At 46.5% G+C, this 16315-nt stretch overlaps 1 protein-coding gene and 1 pseudogene across 2 annotated transcripts; one reads left to right on the plus strand and one right to left on the minus strand.

The window, feature by feature from the left end:
• Positions 1–373: 373 nt before the first annotated feature.
• Positions 374–15665, plus strand: LOC109772968 (2-methylpropanoate--CoA ligase CCL4-like). 2 transcript variants are annotated; one of them, XM_020331681.4, is made up of 11 exons: positions 374–661; positions 773–4169; positions 4263–4463; positions 4591–5198; positions 5314–5451; positions 6010–6114; positions 9138–9306; positions 9407–9490; positions 9836–10095; positions 10214–10382; positions 15372–15665. In XM_020331681.4, the coding sequence occupies exons 1-2, from the start codon at positions 446–448 to the stop codon at positions 2249–2251; spliced, it is 1695 nt and encodes a 564-aa protein (XP_020187270.1). In that variant the 5' UTR covers positions 374–445; the 3' UTR covers positions 2252–4169; positions 4263–4463; positions 4591–5198; positions 5314–5451; positions 6010–6114; positions 9138–9306; positions 9407–9490; positions 9836–10095; positions 10214–10382; positions 15372–15665. The 2 variants fall into 2 exon arrangements, with proteins under 2 accessions (XP_020187270.1, XP_045089389.1); XM_045233454.2 differs by having other exon boundaries at positions 10246–10382.
• On the minus strand, positions 11829–14776 carry LOC109772980 (uncharacterized; annotated as a pseudogene).
• Positions 15666–16315: the final 650 nt, after the last annotated feature.

Raw genomic sequence — 16315 nt, forward strand, 5'->3', positions numbered from 1 at the left:
CCAACCAACTGACATATGACCTTTAGCAACCCCGTGTCACACTCCATTGCAGAAACGTGTCGTGCTGTTGGAGAAGGCCTTTGAAAAAGGGAAGGAAAAACAACATGTGCCAACTCTACATCTTGGTTTCATCTCTAGCAGCACGGACGCTAGAGAACAAGAATAAGACAATAAGAACATGCCCGCCTGTTAAAAACATGCCCGCTAGTGAACTTCGTTTTGTATTATTAGTACAAAAAATGCAGAGGAGGACGAAAACGGCGTGGCATCTTCTGCTGTAAACGTAGTAGCGATCCAGCATTGATCACTATGTGTAGTAGTGTTTGCACTATTTGCCTGACCGTCCCATGCCACCCAAACGGTTGGTGGGCCGTGGGCGTGGGCGTGGCGTGCGACCACCTAGCTACCTGGCTTTCTTGCATCGCACTGGCCATCCACGAGCTGCATGCGCAGCGCAGCGGCCATGGAGAAGCTCGGCGCGAACCCGGCCAACTCCTGCCCGCTCACGCCGCTGGGCTTCCTGGAGCGTGCCGCCACCGTGTTCGGCGACTGCCCCTCCCTCGTCTACCACGGCACCGTCTTCACCTGGTCCCAGACCTACCGCCGCTGCCTCCGCCTCGCCTCCGCGCTCTCCGCCCTCGGCGTCTCCCGCCGCGACGTCGTAAGTAACCCATCCATCCCTCGTCCTTGTGATTCTGTAAAGTGTGTGTTCTTCGCCACCGGAGAATTCGGTTGGTGCATGACGATCCATGGCGTGAACCAACTGCTTCAGGTGTCCGTGCTGCTGCCGAACGTGCCGGCCATGTACGAGGCGCACTTCGGCGTGCCCATGAGCGGCGCCGTGCTCAACACCATCAACACGCGCCTCGACGCGCGCACGGTCGCCGTCCTGCTCCGCCACTCCGGCTCCAGGCTCGTCTTCGTCGACCCGGTGCTGGTGGCGCTGCTCGACGACGCGCTCTGCCTCCTCCCGCCGGAGCACCCGGCCCCGCGCGTCGTGCTCGTCGAGGATCCCCACGAGAAGGATCAGTTCCCTCCGGCCTCGGCCACGGATCTTACGTACGAGAGGCTCCTCGAGATGGGGGATCCGGAGTTCAAGTGGGTCCGGCCGACCAGCGAGTGGGACCCGATGGTGCTCAACTACACCTCCGGCACCACGGCTGCGCCCAAGGGGGTCGTGCACTGCCACCGCGGAATCTTCTTGGTGACCATGGTGTCGCTCGTGGACTGGGCTGTGCCGCCGCGGCCGACGTTCCTGTGGACGCTGCCCATGTTCCACGCCAACGGGTGGAGCTTCCCCTGGGGAATGGCCGTCGGCGGCGGCACCAACGTCTGCCTCCGCCGTGTCGACGCCATGGATGTATACGCCGCCATTGCGGATCACGGGGTCACGCACCTCTGTGGCGCGCCCGTCGTGCTTGCAATGCTGGCCAACCCGCCGGAGGGTGTGCGCAAGCCTCTGCATAGGAAGGTGCGGATCATGACGGCCGGATCACCGCCGCCGGCCGCGGTGCTGCATCGCGTGGAGGCCATGGGCTTTGAGGTCAGCCATGGGTACGGGCTGACAGAGACTGGAGGTCACGTCGTGTCGTGCGCGTGGAAGGGCGAGTGGAACAAGCTGCCGGCGTCGGAGCGCGCGCGGCTCAAGGCGAGGCAGGGCGTGCGCACGCCCGGCATGGCCGAGGTGGACATCTTCGACGCCGACACAGGCCGCAGCGTGCCCCGGGACGGCGCCACCATGGGCGAGATCGTGCTCCGCGGCGGGTGCGTCATGCTGGGCTACCTCAACGACAGCGAGGCGACAAAGGCGGCGATCCGGGACAACGGGTGGTTCTACACGGGGGACGTGGGCGTGATGCACCCGGACGGTTACCTCGAGATCCGCGACCGGTCCAAGGACGTGATCATCAGCGGCGGCGAGAACATCAGCAGCGTGGAGGTGGAGTCGATGCTCTACGGCCACCCAGCGGTGAGCGAGGCGGCGGTGGTGGCGCGGCCGGACGAGTTCTGGGGGGAGACACCGTGCGCGTTCGTGACCCTGAAGGAGGGCGCGGCAGGCGCGGTGACCGCGACCGAGATGATCGCGTGGAGCCGGGAGCGCATGGCGAGGTATATGGTGCCCAAGACCGTGGTATTCCGCGGCGAGCTGCCCAAGACGTCCACCGGCAAGGTCCAGAAGTACGTGCTCCGGAAGCTCGCCCAGGAGATGGGACCCACTCGCAGGGGTAGCAGTAGCAGCAGCAAGATGTAGTGTACGGCATGGCAATGGGCAAAGGGTTTGTCTCTAAAATTTGATCCCTTTTTCCTTCCCAAAACCTAAAAAGTGGTCGGGTGCTCCCTTGTCTTACAGAGCACACGCGCTCACGCGCCGTCCGATCCCCATCTCGCGGCCGCGCGTGTTTCAGGTGGAAACCGCCGCCCGCTTCATCGATGCGTGCGCCAGGTGTCCCCTGGTCGTGGCGTCGTGGTCGAGATCCATTGGGTACTCAGAGCGGTCTCGTCTCGCCTCCCCATTCCCGTTCCTCCCATTTCGAGACAGCTGTCAAGCGCAGCGGAGCGGATCCCCTTTCCTTCCACTTCCAATCCCCCAAATCCAGAGCAGCCGGCGGCGTGGCGGCGATTCGGCGGCCGTCTTCCACCGGAGTGAGGGCGGGATAGCGTGCCGGCGTGAAGGAAGGCGGTGCAGCGCCGGAGACGCGACCGAGGAGGGACGACGCGCGCGCCTTCACCGTGTTGTTCGTGCTGCAGAATCGCCTTGCTGTGTGGTAGCAGCAGGCCGCGGCGGAAGGAGCAGCAGTACCGGAGACGCGGCAGAGGAGGAAGGGCGCGCGCGGCCGCTGTTCGGTTGGCGCAGAGGGGCAAAATCGCGCCGAACAAATCCCTGTAAGCCCATCGATCTCTTCCGCTCTTCCGCGTTTAGGTTGTCCAAATTGATGCGCTCCGCCGCGGCAGAGGGGGAACGACCCACGTGCGGCCGCCATGCGGTTGTTGCAGAGGTGCCGAATCGCGGCGGGTCGATGCGCTCCTCCATGTTTGACGAAATCGACTAGCAGATGGTAGAATGGATGAAGCACTCGTTAATTTTGGGCGGACGACGACACGGGGCATTTGGTGTTCTTAGGCTACTGGTGAACTAGGATTCGAAGGCAAGCCTTGGTGCTGTAGATTTCTGTTGTGTGTGTTGGGGTTAGGATGCTCATGAAGGCTGTATATTAGGCGATGTTTTTTGGTGCTGTAGATGTCGGGGGTTGCTCCTGATGGGTGATTGACTTGCCTGATATGGTATATGTGTTGCCTACGCAGGTGTTTTGATAGTGTTTTTGATTTAGTGTAGGCGAATAATGTTTCTTCCATGTCGATGTTGCCCCTGTTTTGTGAGCGACTTGCCTGATATGGGTCATGTGTTGCCTATGCATGTGTTTAGCGCCAGTGGGCAGTAATGTTTCTTCCATGTCGATGTTTCCCCTGTTTTTGTGAGTGACTTGCCTGATATGGTTCATGTGCGTTGCCTATGCATGTGTTTAGCGCCAGTGGTTTTTGAGGACAGTAATGTTTCTTCCATGTCGAATGTTGCCCCTGTTTTGTGAGTGACTTGCCTGATATGGTTCATGTGTTGCCACGCATGTGTTTAGCGCAAGTGGTTTTGATTTACTGCAGGAAAGTAGTGATTTAGCAACGGAAAACGTACATGTGATGTTTTGTGTGTGCGTGAGGTAGGAAGTAATCCAGCAGAGGGAGGGTAATAGGGCTAATTGTAGGACAGTTTTAAGCACTTCATGAGAAGTCATTCAGTGATTTTGTTTTAGGTGCTTTGATTTGTTTCAGAGTTTATAGGACATGTAGAGGGAGGGTAATAGGGCCAATTGTAGCACAGTTGTAACATAGTGAAAATCAGATAGTTTACAACCCTTTTCATTGTCCACTTTTTTTTTGTAAATTGTTGTTTGCTTAGTTTAGTAAGAATTTAGTCAAACGAATTTTTTTGGATGATATAGAGTTCTTTCAGAATCATTTTTCTATTTTTTTAATGATGAATCTCACTGTTTGTCCTTTAAATATGCAGCAGAAAATAGATGGCTGGGACAAGTCATAAGTCAAAACAGGATGGACTTGTTGGATCAAGTCATGATGACCTTGCATCTCATGGGAATGAAGAGCATCAAACACAGGTGTGCACATGCTCAGGAAGTTTTATGTTCTTCCTGTACAAAACATAGTTTGTTTTCCACTTTTCATTGATTTATGTGGTTTCCATCTTCTAGCCACGAAGCAGTGCACCAATAACTGGGTACAAGCGTCAGAGAACTAAAGCAGTTATTGCACGGGGGAAGCGTCCTGATGATATTATTAGTAATGAGAATAGTAACGAGAGCCAAGCTGCAGATGTTGGGAATAAAAATGTCGAAGGTGCAGACGTCGACCAACCTCCAAAACCAAAACGCCAGAAGAAGGGAGGAACTGAGGTATGTGCATAGTTGCCTCAGTTTTACTAAGCAGTTGCCCAGCAATGCTTAGTAAGTTGCCTATGTTGTGATGAACCTTTTTTCCTTTGCTAATTCCTTTTTTCTATTTTTTCCTCATGTCCAATAGGGTCGTAGGAACAGGGCATCCCCTGCAAGGCTCTGCAAGTTGAACAAGGACTTGGTTCCTGACCAAAAAGGGTCATCATTGGAAAAGAATTTGGTGGCATTCTGGATCTTGCAACGAGTAGCATGCCCGGAGATCTTAGCCAGTGGATAATGAAGCATTACGACCCTGAGATTTCGCAGATAGTCATTCCAGAAAGGGGGAAGATTCCTGTAGATGCCGCAAGTGTCCGTAGGATATGCGGTTTGCCAAACAGGGGCAAGAAGGTGTGCTTCGAGAATCGGCCTGAAATCACAAAGGCAATGTACAGTATTTACAACATCACATCCAAGAACTCCCCAACCCTCACAGAATGGTGCAAGATGATCATAGACATGGGAGGATCTCATGATGATGACTTTGTCCGCGCTTGGCTAGCTCTTGTTTTTTCGTGCTTCCTTGCCCCTTCAACTAGTTTGAGTATTTCCCCAAAGAGCTTCCCGGCGGTCATGGATGTCAATGGAATAACGGAAACCAATATATGCCAGTTTGTTGTTGATCAACTAAAGCTTGCGTTCACTTCGGGGCGTGCCAACAAGAAGGATGTTTGTTGTTGTGTTTTCCACCTTGTTGTAAGTGCTTCAAGCTGTTTTGTTTTTTTAAGCATCCATTGTTTACTTTTCTTTTCTTTTTTTGCAATCATTAGCTAACTTAAACTTTGTGTTCTTTTTCCTTGTCTTTACGCAGCTGTTGTACCTAGACTCTCTGGATGTTGATGAGCCAATCCCGAACTTGGTACCAAGGGTTTCAGTTTGGAATTCAGATTTAATTTCCAAAGTTATCAAGAAGGACAGGAAGGCTCCAAGAGAATACGGCAAATTGCGGGTAACTCAATTTTTCTGTTTTAGGATATATATATTATTGTCATATTGTTTTTAGGCAACACTACTATTTTAGAGTAGGCAATTCACTTTGAAAGACCAAGCAAGGTAATGTAACATTTTGGGCAAGTGCTTCACATATATTTCAAGTGGGTCCAAGTAGTTATCAGACTTCTCTGAACCTTTTTCGTTTGCCATGCACACAGTTGGATAATGTTTACAAGAAGGATTTGTTGGTTTGTTGTATTTAATGGTAGCTGCTGTAGTATATTTTTAGCTCTTTTTTTGTGTGTGCAATTTACATGTTGAAAAGTAGCAAGTTTATACAACAACACAAGCAACTTATGTTCTGAAAAGTAGCAACTTGCATACCAGTTCTTCTTTTTTGCTGATTACAGTATCCACTAATAGTAGGCAACAGGGAAGTGGCATAATGGTTGCAGTAATTTTCAGACAATTAGTAGTACTATTTTTCTTCATTTTCTCAGTTCTTTTTTGTATGGGAGTGCCAGAATTGTTGTCACTCATAGTTTTTTTATCTTCTTTGGCTATAAACCACCAGCTCAAGATGGAGTTTTTCCGGTGTGCGGATGATAGCTTGTTTGGCAGTATGGACCACATCACCAAATTTGTTGCCACAAGATTGCCCGAGTTGTATGACAAAACAGTAAGTTATCTAGCACTTGTTTTTCCCTCTCAATGTTGTTCCCCTTTTTATCGCCATTTGTGCATTCAGCCATTTTTTCAGAATCTTGAATAGAAGATATGTACTTATCATGTTCTCTACCATCCACTTTTGTGTTTTACAAAAGCAAAAGAAGCTCACAGGGTTGGTGCACGAAATGTGTTCCGTAATTTCACATGCAGTGGGGAAGCTCGTGACTGGGGTTGGGAAGATAGATGATGATGAATGGGGGACAAAGGAGGCAGATCCTACTACTGTGGAGACAAGCAGGCGGCAGTCTAATAGAAGGGGCAAGCGAGTACCAACCGGAAGAGACAGCTTAGCAAGTGAGGAGGAATCGTTTAATTCCGACAGCGACGACAGCGAGGCAGCCGATAGTGAAAGCGAGGGAGATGGCAGGGATAAAGGTAGTGATGAAAGCGATAGCGATGGCAGTGCAGACAACGATGATGGTAATGATGGATCAAGTGGAGTTCAGGGGATATCAAGTAGCCAGGGAGCACGACAAATGGTGGATCACCACGAGGGGGCAAGTGCTGACATGGGGAGGGAAGACGGAACTGAGAGGAATGAGGACAATGAAGATGATGATGAAGAAGAGGATGACGAAAAAAAGAAGAGGATGAAGGAAAGGAGGACGATGACGATGAAGAAGGCGATGGGAATGATAAAGACAAGGAAGATGATGGGCAGGGGAAGCAGGATGAAGATGATGAAGATGACAGTGGAGGTGGCAACGGTGGTTCAGGCAGCAATGGTGGCTCCGGTCGGGATGAGGATCCCGTAGCTGAAAACCCAAGCAGCGATGATGATGAACAATGCATGCTGCAATTTCTGATTGAAAAGAAGAGGGACAGAAAGGCAAAAGGATTGGATGAGGCAGATAGGATCTCCATCAGAGACCTTGTGATGACAGAATTCAAAACCGTTGTTTCCCCAAAACCACGCTTCCTTGTTTTTGAAGTGAAAGAAATGTTGGATATTGATGACATATCCATGGCAACCGAAGCGAGGAGGATGTTCGAAGAGTTGTTGAGGAAGAAAGACTTGGAAATGGTCTTCACTTTCAACCGTAAGGAAATATGTCCAATGCCGGTTCGCCAGAAAATAATGAGAGAAATGGGCGCTCTAAATGAAGCTACAGAACCAAAGAATGCTCGTCCAACCCAACTACCACCACTCCCGCCATCAAAGAAGATGAAGAAAACTGTCAGTTTCGTATTAGAGCCATCTGTGATGAATGAAACAGCAATGCATCCGCAAGCATATCGTGCCGAAAATCCCGGTTATGGCCAAGGGGGAAAGTCAAGGCAGTCAGCCATGAAAAAATCTATTCCTTCTCAGCAGCAACAACAGGCAAATTCTGAAACAAAAGAGGCAATTCATGAGAATGACAAAACACAGGTGGTAAAGAGTACACCATCAAGCTCAGCAGTACCCCCGTGCAGCAAAGTTAGAGATGAGGCAGTACCTACAGGAGCAGATCCAAAGCAGTTGGGTAATTTTCATTCCCAATGTCAAGCAAGTGGATCACATATTCTGGCAACTCAGTCCAAGCAGGAAGCAAGACCAGCTGTTTTCCAGGCAAGTTCTGCAGAGAGAACACTTGACCCCATAAAAGTAAGGCCAGTTCAACTCAAAAAGGGACCCACAGTGCTAGTAAGCACAGGAAACCACAGCGGAACACAACCACTAGGTGACTTAAATGGCCAAGTGCCTTTCCCGTCTCGAGGAAATGTGATGCAGTCAGCCAATGGTATCCAGAGGGCCAAGGTGCAAGATTTCAAGGCATCACCTGAGGCTGCAGCATTAAATCATGCAGGACATAAGAAGGAGAAAGAGAACATCCCTCCGGTGTCATGTATGGAGATCAAAAGGATACAAGACTTGCCTGAAGCTGTAACCATGGGACAAAGTCCAGAACAAAAGTTGCTAAGAACCTTAGGGAAATTGCCTGTCTGCTCAACTGTGCTTGCCGAACCTGAGGCCACAAGTGTTCCAGAAGTAGTAGAAGCAACTGTCCAGGGGAACACTTCCCATTTCTCTGATGTGGAGGAGCGGTATGATGAATTCATGCGTGTTAGTGGGAAGACAACCAATGCACTAGAAATCAATGAGTGAGCTGTTTGCAAGGTGTGTTGATCCAAACAGCAAGAATCCCCAATCCAACTCCACAAATCACACCTCAGCGAATAAAGATAAACAACATTTTGAGCAAAGGGACACCAAAAGACCAAATGAATTTTTCAGAGAGTACTACCCAGCACCAAGTTTCGATCTAGGCATAGATGATTTGCCCACAGGATCTGCAGACAACAGAGCACATCAACATGTTGGATCAAGCACATTTGCAGAGCATGAGTTCAAGGAACTTCCAGTACATACCCAGCCAATCATCGATATAATCGATGACGATTATCTGTTGGACGTTGAAGGCATAGATGAACCGTGTGCGCAAGCAGAAGGAAATGCGTACCAAACACCTGAAAAAAGTTCCAACCAAGGAGAAGTGGGGTCAGGCAGCAAGGTTTACAGCAGTAGTAGCTCAGGAGAGATGCATCCACATCAATTCGAGAGAAGGATTATCAAGCCACCTCCTTGCAAGAGGTCACCATTCATTGACTATAATGAGAAGAAAGTCTACATGTCCAAACCCGAAGCAAATACATTGTATGCATCGGTTATTTTGCATGGGAGAATTAATGAAGAAGAATCACCAGATCTTGATACCAGGTATGACAATATATCATTGCATTTCTTTTGTCAGCCTTTGCACAATGCACTTTTGCCCAGGCAAGGTCTATCATGTTATCCAGGCAATTCAAACTGTTTTTACAAGCAATCCATTTATAGAATCAGGCAACTTGACTTAGTGTGAAATGCTTATTTTGAAATAGTTTCTCCTTCACATGACCATGCCCCCCCATGTGTTTTCCCTGAGTTGAATGGTGGTAGGCAAATTATGGAAGGATTTTCTGAGCTGAATGTCTCTTTTTTTCATGCAGCCCAAGGGTAATTGAATATGGCAAATACTTTGTCATAGCCAGGGAGCTCGCAAACTCAATGAAGAAGGAAGGTTTTGTCTTCAGCCATGTAATGGAAGTTGGTATAGAGTCTCTAATGATGAACTTGCCACCAGACTCAAAGAAGCTCGTGATGCCGCTCAGGTTCTCGGTAAGAAAACGCGAAGCAGCTAATAGTGTAGTTTTGCGTTTCTTTCTTTTTCTTTTTTTCATAAAAGGTCATGGTCATGTCCGTATTCTTTTTACACCAGGTTCAGATGCAAAACATGGAATTGAACGACAAGGAGCTCATTTCCCAGTTCAAGAAGTCGAATCGCTTGGACCGTAAAGACATGGTAAGTTAATGGTTTCTTTACTTTTTACCAATGCATTTTTTATATATCACTTTTTATGCTAGGGGGCAAGTTGACCACACTCATGAATTGCTTTCTGTGGCAAGTTGCTTACATAATTGCACAACTTGCCTGTGCATTTTTGGCAGGTTGCTTACAGAAGTACATAACTTGCCTATGCATCTTCTGTTTTTGGCAAATTACTCACATAAGTACAAAACTTGGATGTGCATCTTTGCTTCTTCAGTCCATGTCTTAATTTGTGAGAGCACACAGAAAAAGTTGCTTACATCCAGCTTCTAGTATTGTTTTATTTATTTTATACTAACCCCTTGTTTTTTCTAACAGATTATGTTCCCAGTTTTAGAGAACATTAACAAGACAAAGCCTAAAACAGGCAATCATTACTGGATTTTTAACGTGAACATAAGGGATCGACGTTTTGAAGCTCTTGATTCTTGGAGGACGCTCAAAAACAAGGCTCTAGATGTTTGCGCAAGGAAAATGGTTGCAAGTTTTCGGTCTCTATGGGAAGAGCATTACACCAGTTCCCGCATCTCGCTGGAGGACTTTGGGCTTACCAACATCGACGTTCCAAAAAAAACTGAGTAAGCATCCACTTTTTTCACATAAAACTATGCTTTTGTTCAGTTTTTTACAAGTGACACACTACTACATAGAGTAAGCTCGCTAACTAGAAAAGTTCTTTTTTCAATTTTTGCTTAGGTTTGACTGTGGTGTTTTTGCTCTTACGCTAGCAAACGGTTGGGAGGCAAGGGTTGTTCCAAATTTCACAGCTGGGGATATTCCAAGCATCAGGAAACAATTGACTAACACGTGGGTTGACAATGCCAACAACACGGCTCCATGGAAAACCATACTCAAGTTAGCATAGGTCAGTTTTTTTCTCCCCTCACGCGCACTGCATCCATGTAAATGCATGTGTTTTTTTCTTGCTCTTTGTGAACTTTGGACTGCCGGGGGGAGTTGCCTGTATAAGAACTTGGACCAGGCAACTCAATTGCATAAACAGGCAATTTAAGCTTTAATGTGAGGCAAGTTAATCAGAAGAACCCATCAAAGATAAATATTATGATCATTACATAACCAGGGAATTGTTGCATTATGCATAAAAGATAAATAGCATTGCAGAGTCTTATGTATGTAAGTTTTTTACCATTATGGGGAGGGCAAGGGTGTCTGCGGGCAATTCAAAGCACACAACAGGCAACTCAAAACTTATAACCAGGCAATTCAAACTCCAGTGTGAGGCAAGTGACCCACAAGAAACCGTAAACCAGAAATAATAGTTTAGGATGTTCAAACATACAGACCCACAAATATTTTAATTTGTCAATGCCATTCAACACATCTTTTCAGCCATCTGGTCACTGTGTGACCATTACACCAATCTGGCCGGGCAGCTTGCACCATTGTGGTTAACAGAACCACAATAGCTGCACTTGTTCTTTCTCTTCGGATGCAGCTCAAGTGCTGATTGAATTCTTTTTGACTTTGCCCTCCCTTTTGTTGTTGATTTGGAGGGTCTCTAGGAATTGGAGGGCCAAGTGTGGTAGCAGGTCTTCCAAACTGTGGTTCAACCATCGTAGTACCTTGTGCGGCCGCAACAGCTGCATGTAGAGATGCCATACTGAGTGGCTGGTGCGCATGTCCACCAGGAGCTTGCACAATAGGAGATGAAATTGCATTGCCATTTTCTTCTTGTGTAGTTGAAGAACCTGGATGCTGTCCATACTTGCCATCCACTGTTGCTGATGATGCAGGCGATGGTGCCAGTCCAGGATTAGTCGCATAGGTTGTGTTTGCTGCGTTAGGCCCCCGCGGTGGTTGTATAGCCCCCATAGTTTGTGGTGCAGGCCAAATTGCTGGTCTAGGACCCATAGGAGGTCGCACAGGCCCTCTTGCTAGTGTTGTATCCATCAAAAGCTGTGGCGCAGCTCCTCTTAGCGCTTGCACATGCCTTGTCATTGTTGAGCCCCTAGAAAGGTGCGGTGCTGCTCCACTGTTCAGTGGCACATATCCTGACAGTTGCTGTACAGGCCAGCAGCTTTGTGCGGGAGGGCCCCTGGGTAGTGGTACAGCCCCCCTGTGCATCGCTACAGCCCTCAACGCTGTTTGTTGGTGTCCATCCTCACTCATAGAGTTGCCAGCTAGTGTTGGTGTGTTTTTTCTCCATGGTGCAGAAGTAGGTCGCTGCTGCCTAGGTCCAGAAGATGTTTGTGCAGGTTCGCCAGGACGCATCGCAGGGCCACTAGTTGCCTGAGTGTTACTCGGTGGTGGCGCAGAAGTAGGTCGCTGCTGCCTAGGTCTAGAAGGGCCTTGTGCAGGCCCTTCAGGACGCACCGCATGGGCCACCAGTTGCCTTGGAGTTACTCGGTGGTGGTGCAGAACCATCAGCTGATGGCGGAGGACCACCAGAGGGCCCACTTGTTGGTGCTACCAGTTTCTTCTTCTTTGACATGTTGAGATTTTTGATTTCATGACGCGCACCACGCATATGTTTCTTTACAATATCCGTCACAGCATCTGACGCACTAGCAACCCGGGCAAGACTACCAAAATCCATCATCAAATTTGCATGCCTGAGTTCCTTCTTCGACTGTGGTGGCATCTCATCAGGTTGCTCTTCGACAGCAGGGGGTGCGTTGGGAATTGCCATAGGTGTCCATCTTCTAAGTATGTACTGCGCTGGGATTTCATCAACACCAAGTTGGTTGGAAACTTTCAAGATATGGCAGCAAAGCAGGCCGTCCCTCTCAATCTTGCAGCAGTCACATCTGTAGTCTCCAGCACTAGCTTCCACCGTGACAAAATAGCCCCTAGAACCATATTTGGCAACCCACTCTTGATTCGGGTAAACCTCATACAAGTTTTCACCATGCGGTCGCACATTGTACCTTGTAGTCAACTGAAACTCATCACGAAACTTCTCGTACAAGTCCCTAGTATACGATCCGTACGCCTGCTTCTCTATTGGGTAAGATGACCACATTTCAGTCTGTAAATGTCCTGTCCTGTAGTCTTTTGAACCCTCTCGGACTAGTATGTGTGTTTGGATTTTCTGATATTGCTTCACAAAGCTCAAAATGGACTTGTGTGGGTTCACATATCTCTTAAAGACAGCGTTGAACCCCTCGCTGCGTTGAGTTGACTGCAAGAAAGGGAAGAATTGGTGCTTGAAGTAGCAGGGTACCCATGTCTCTCTGTACTTGTATAGATTCTCGAAGTGGGAGTCAGTCATAGCCTCATACTTCATCATCAGCTCACACCACCCTGCCTCAAATTCTTCCAGCGTCAAGATGAAGTCAACACAGTTGTTGAAATCTTTGGACAAGCCAGGGTTTCGCCCCAGCAATGCTCCAAGCTTTTCTTGTGCTTTTTTCATAATATGCCTGCGGCAACAGTGGTGCACACTTGTAGGAAAGATCTTTTTAATTGACTGTGCCATTGCGATGTCTTGGTCGGTTATGATGTTGGTGGGTGCTACATTATGCATTGCCTCAAGGAAGGTCTGGAATAGCCAACCAAAGCTTGACACCAACTCTTGCCTAACAAAGCCAAAGCCCAACATGAATGACTGCACATGCCTGTTAATCCCAATGAATGGTGCAAAGGGCATGTTGTACATGTTAGTCATATACGTTGTGTCAAAGGAGATACAATCATGATAAGATTCCACGTACGCCTTCCTTGCTGCACCATCGACCCACAAAATATTCTCAACCCTGTCTTCCTCATCATATTTTATCTTGTAAAAAAATATGGATCCTCTCTCTGCTGATCTTTAAAGTAAGCAACTGTCTCTATCATATCCCCTTCTTTTGTATCATCCTTGTTTAAGAGCGTCTTGAGGTTTGTAATGTGCTTAGTGCCATAAGGTACAATGAGTTCTGACCCATAGAAATCTGACATGATGTGCATCATACGACCTGTTGACATGAAGTCACAATGGTGGTCAATCCTTTTTCTACACAAAAACAATGCCAAAAATAGTTTCTTTTCTGTTTTCAGCAAGGCAACTCAAATGCAAAGCTCAGGCAATTCATGAAGCTATACAAGCAACTACAACAATACGCCTCGGGCAACACATGAGCAAAATACACAAAACAAACCAGGGGGTAACTATGCATTAGTGAGCAATAAAAATTTCAATCATAGGCAAGTTGACCCCATCCAGAAACAAGTACTATTGTACATTTTAGCTACAAAGAGACTATTCATAGGCAAGTTTAGATTCAACACCAAATTTGTTTTATAAAAAAACTAGGCAAGTAGGAACTTTGCATTGAGCAACAAACAGGTAAACATTAGGCAAGTCCAACATCCAGAAATAAATCAGGCATTTTATCTCTTTTTTGTACTGTTGTAAGCCATTTAGTTGCACTATCAAGCAACTAAGGCATATGTTTTGAAGCAAATCGGTGACATGTTTCAAGCAAAATCAGGTACTTGTTGATGGGCTAAGAAACACACAACCAGTAGGCATGTCCAGGTTCTTAAAGTTAGAAGATAGGGGGAGGGGTGTGGTTCAAAACCTGTAGTTAAATTGCAGTTATGAAGATGAGTAAGGAAGGCCCTTTCTTCTGGCGAGATCCCTTGGTGTGATCGCAAATACTTAGTCAAACATGGCTTGTCAACCAACGGATGGTTGTGCTCGCCAACAAACTAGATCACCTCCCATCTGCCATCTATTACCTTCACAATCATCTTAGCTTTGCAACCAGTTTGCACAATTTTATCTCTTTTTCGTTTCTTGCTCCTCTTTTTTCCTTTACTATCATCATCAAGAAAGACAATAGCCTCATCTTCATTATCATCTTTTGCTTGCTCAACAATGTCATCTAGCACGGGAATCTTTTCTGCCCCTCTGTCATCAACATCAGGCTTTCGAAACTTCTTGCAAACAAACTGTTGTTTTATCAACTCCCCGATTTTCATATCCTTCCTTGAACTATTCATTTTGATTGAAAACCCCATTTGCAAGGAATATGCATTGTAATGCTCCTTGGCATCTTCCAAAGTGTCGAACCTCATGCCCACATAAGGCTCCTTGGGCTGTGACCAAGCTTCATCATCATTTTCAGCACCCAAACCATTACCAACAGTGCCACCAGTATCACCTGCGGCACCTTTGCCATCAAGGGTATGAGCATCACTCCCAGCTGCTACAATTGCAGGTACTTGTGTACTGCCCGGAGCCCGTCCCCCACGACTTGACTGCCCATCTGTCTCCATTGCTTCTGTAGCAGCAACATTGACTCTTTGCATGATAGGGGATTAGGTGATTCCGCCACAAATTCTGCATTTCCAGCAGCATGTTGTGTACAGTAGAATGGATCACCATTATTTTCAACTGGTTCCTCATTCAGGTCAATCATTGTCAACCTGTTTATTTTTTTCAACATGGGAAAAAGTAAAGCAAGTCAGCAGAGCGGATGCAAGCAAGTAGCACAGTAAGTACAGGCAAGCCAATATCCAAGCACACCAAAAATAGCTCAATCATGTTCAACCTGTGCATTTTTTCAACCAGAAAAATTAAAGCAATTTACGTTGTTGAGGCAAGCTAGTACCACACTAAACTCAGGCAAGCAAACAACACAGCAACCCAAGCACACCAGATTCACAAGATAGCATTTATTTGTGTTTTTTAAGGATGCAATTGAACATAACCAGGCAATTCAAAGTGCACTATCAGGCAATCCAAACCATATAACCAGGCAAGTCAAACTATATATGTCAAGCAATATATTATTCAAGAAATCCATGGTTTTTTTTTGTACTAATGAATCATGTTGTACATATAACATAGGCTTGTTTTTTGTGTATCATAATATATTTTCTTATTTGTTTTTCTTAAACGCAGGCAACATTGATTTTGGGGAAGCAAGCCTCCTGCCATAGAAGTGCTACTTTGAAGTGTCTTCAGAATGGAATTCACTCCCAATTCAGAGAGAATAGAGCATGCTTTGTGCTAGGAAAAACTTAAGTTAGCAGTTATGGGCATGATCGCTCTTTTATATTCAGACTATTTTTTTCAGTACCTATGTTTTTGTGTTAGAAAAAACTTAAGTTGACAGTTTTAGGTTTCATCTTATAGCAGCAAGCTTGTGTGTTCTGGATATGCTCAGTATGTTTTGAAGTAACGTTTCGCAGCTGAGATAGTTGTTGGTATATGGCTTTTCTTGTTTTTTTCCTTCTTTTGCAGGATGAAATACTAATAAATTTGCAACTGTATCTTGGCAACTTTCCAACTTTTCTTGGATCATGGTGAAGGATATGCTATAACAAAGGTAAATTGTACTACGTAACTGCCTCTTGTTTTATAGCTGCAATTTTACATTTATTCTTCTCGTGTTTTTTCACTATTGAACCAAGGAATCATGGGAACAAATGACCAAGAGGAATCTTTTTCTAGCTTCTTCAAGAGTTGCCTGGACATCATTACGCTTTTTGCTTAATTCTATAATGCAAGTTGCTCCAATCAGCCATTTGTTTTTGGTCCACATGCACCCAAAAGATCTGCTAGGGGAAAAGCCTTGTTTTGTGCCTTTTTTCCATAGTGATGTCAGTGTTCATCATCTTATAATCGTCTTATAAGTTTCAAAAGTGTTCATGTTTTGCCATGTCATAAGTTTCCAAAGTTGTGTGCATACCTATACTTAGTTGCCTCATTATAGCACTGTTTTTGCTCAAACAGAATGTCTAGTCTGCCAAGAACATTTTCATAAGCAATTAACAGAACTGGAACACATTGGAAATAGATCATGATCATGATAGCACTGTTTTTCATCCTCTTATAAGTACTGT

This window comes from Aegilops tauschii, chromosome 2 (assembly GCF_002575655.3).
Source record: "Aegilops tauschii subsp. strangulata cultivar AL8/78 chromosome 2, Aet v6.0, whole genome shotgun sequence".
Classification (NCBI taxonomy): Eukaryota; Viridiplantae; Streptophyta; class Magnoliopsida; order Poales; family Poaceae; genus Aegilops; species Aegilops tauschii.

What these genes read in the sequence shown, in the direction of transcription:
- LOC109772968 (XM_020331681.4), top strand. Translation starts at nt 446, where the DNA reads ATGCGCAGCGCAGCGGCCATGGAGAAGCTCGGCGCGAACCCGGCCAAC. An exon ending in GCGTCTCCCGCCGCGACGTC is followed by an intron (nt 662 to 772) that starts GTAAGTAACCCA and finishes CAACTGCTTCAG; the next exon opens with GTGTCCGTGCTGCTGCCGAA.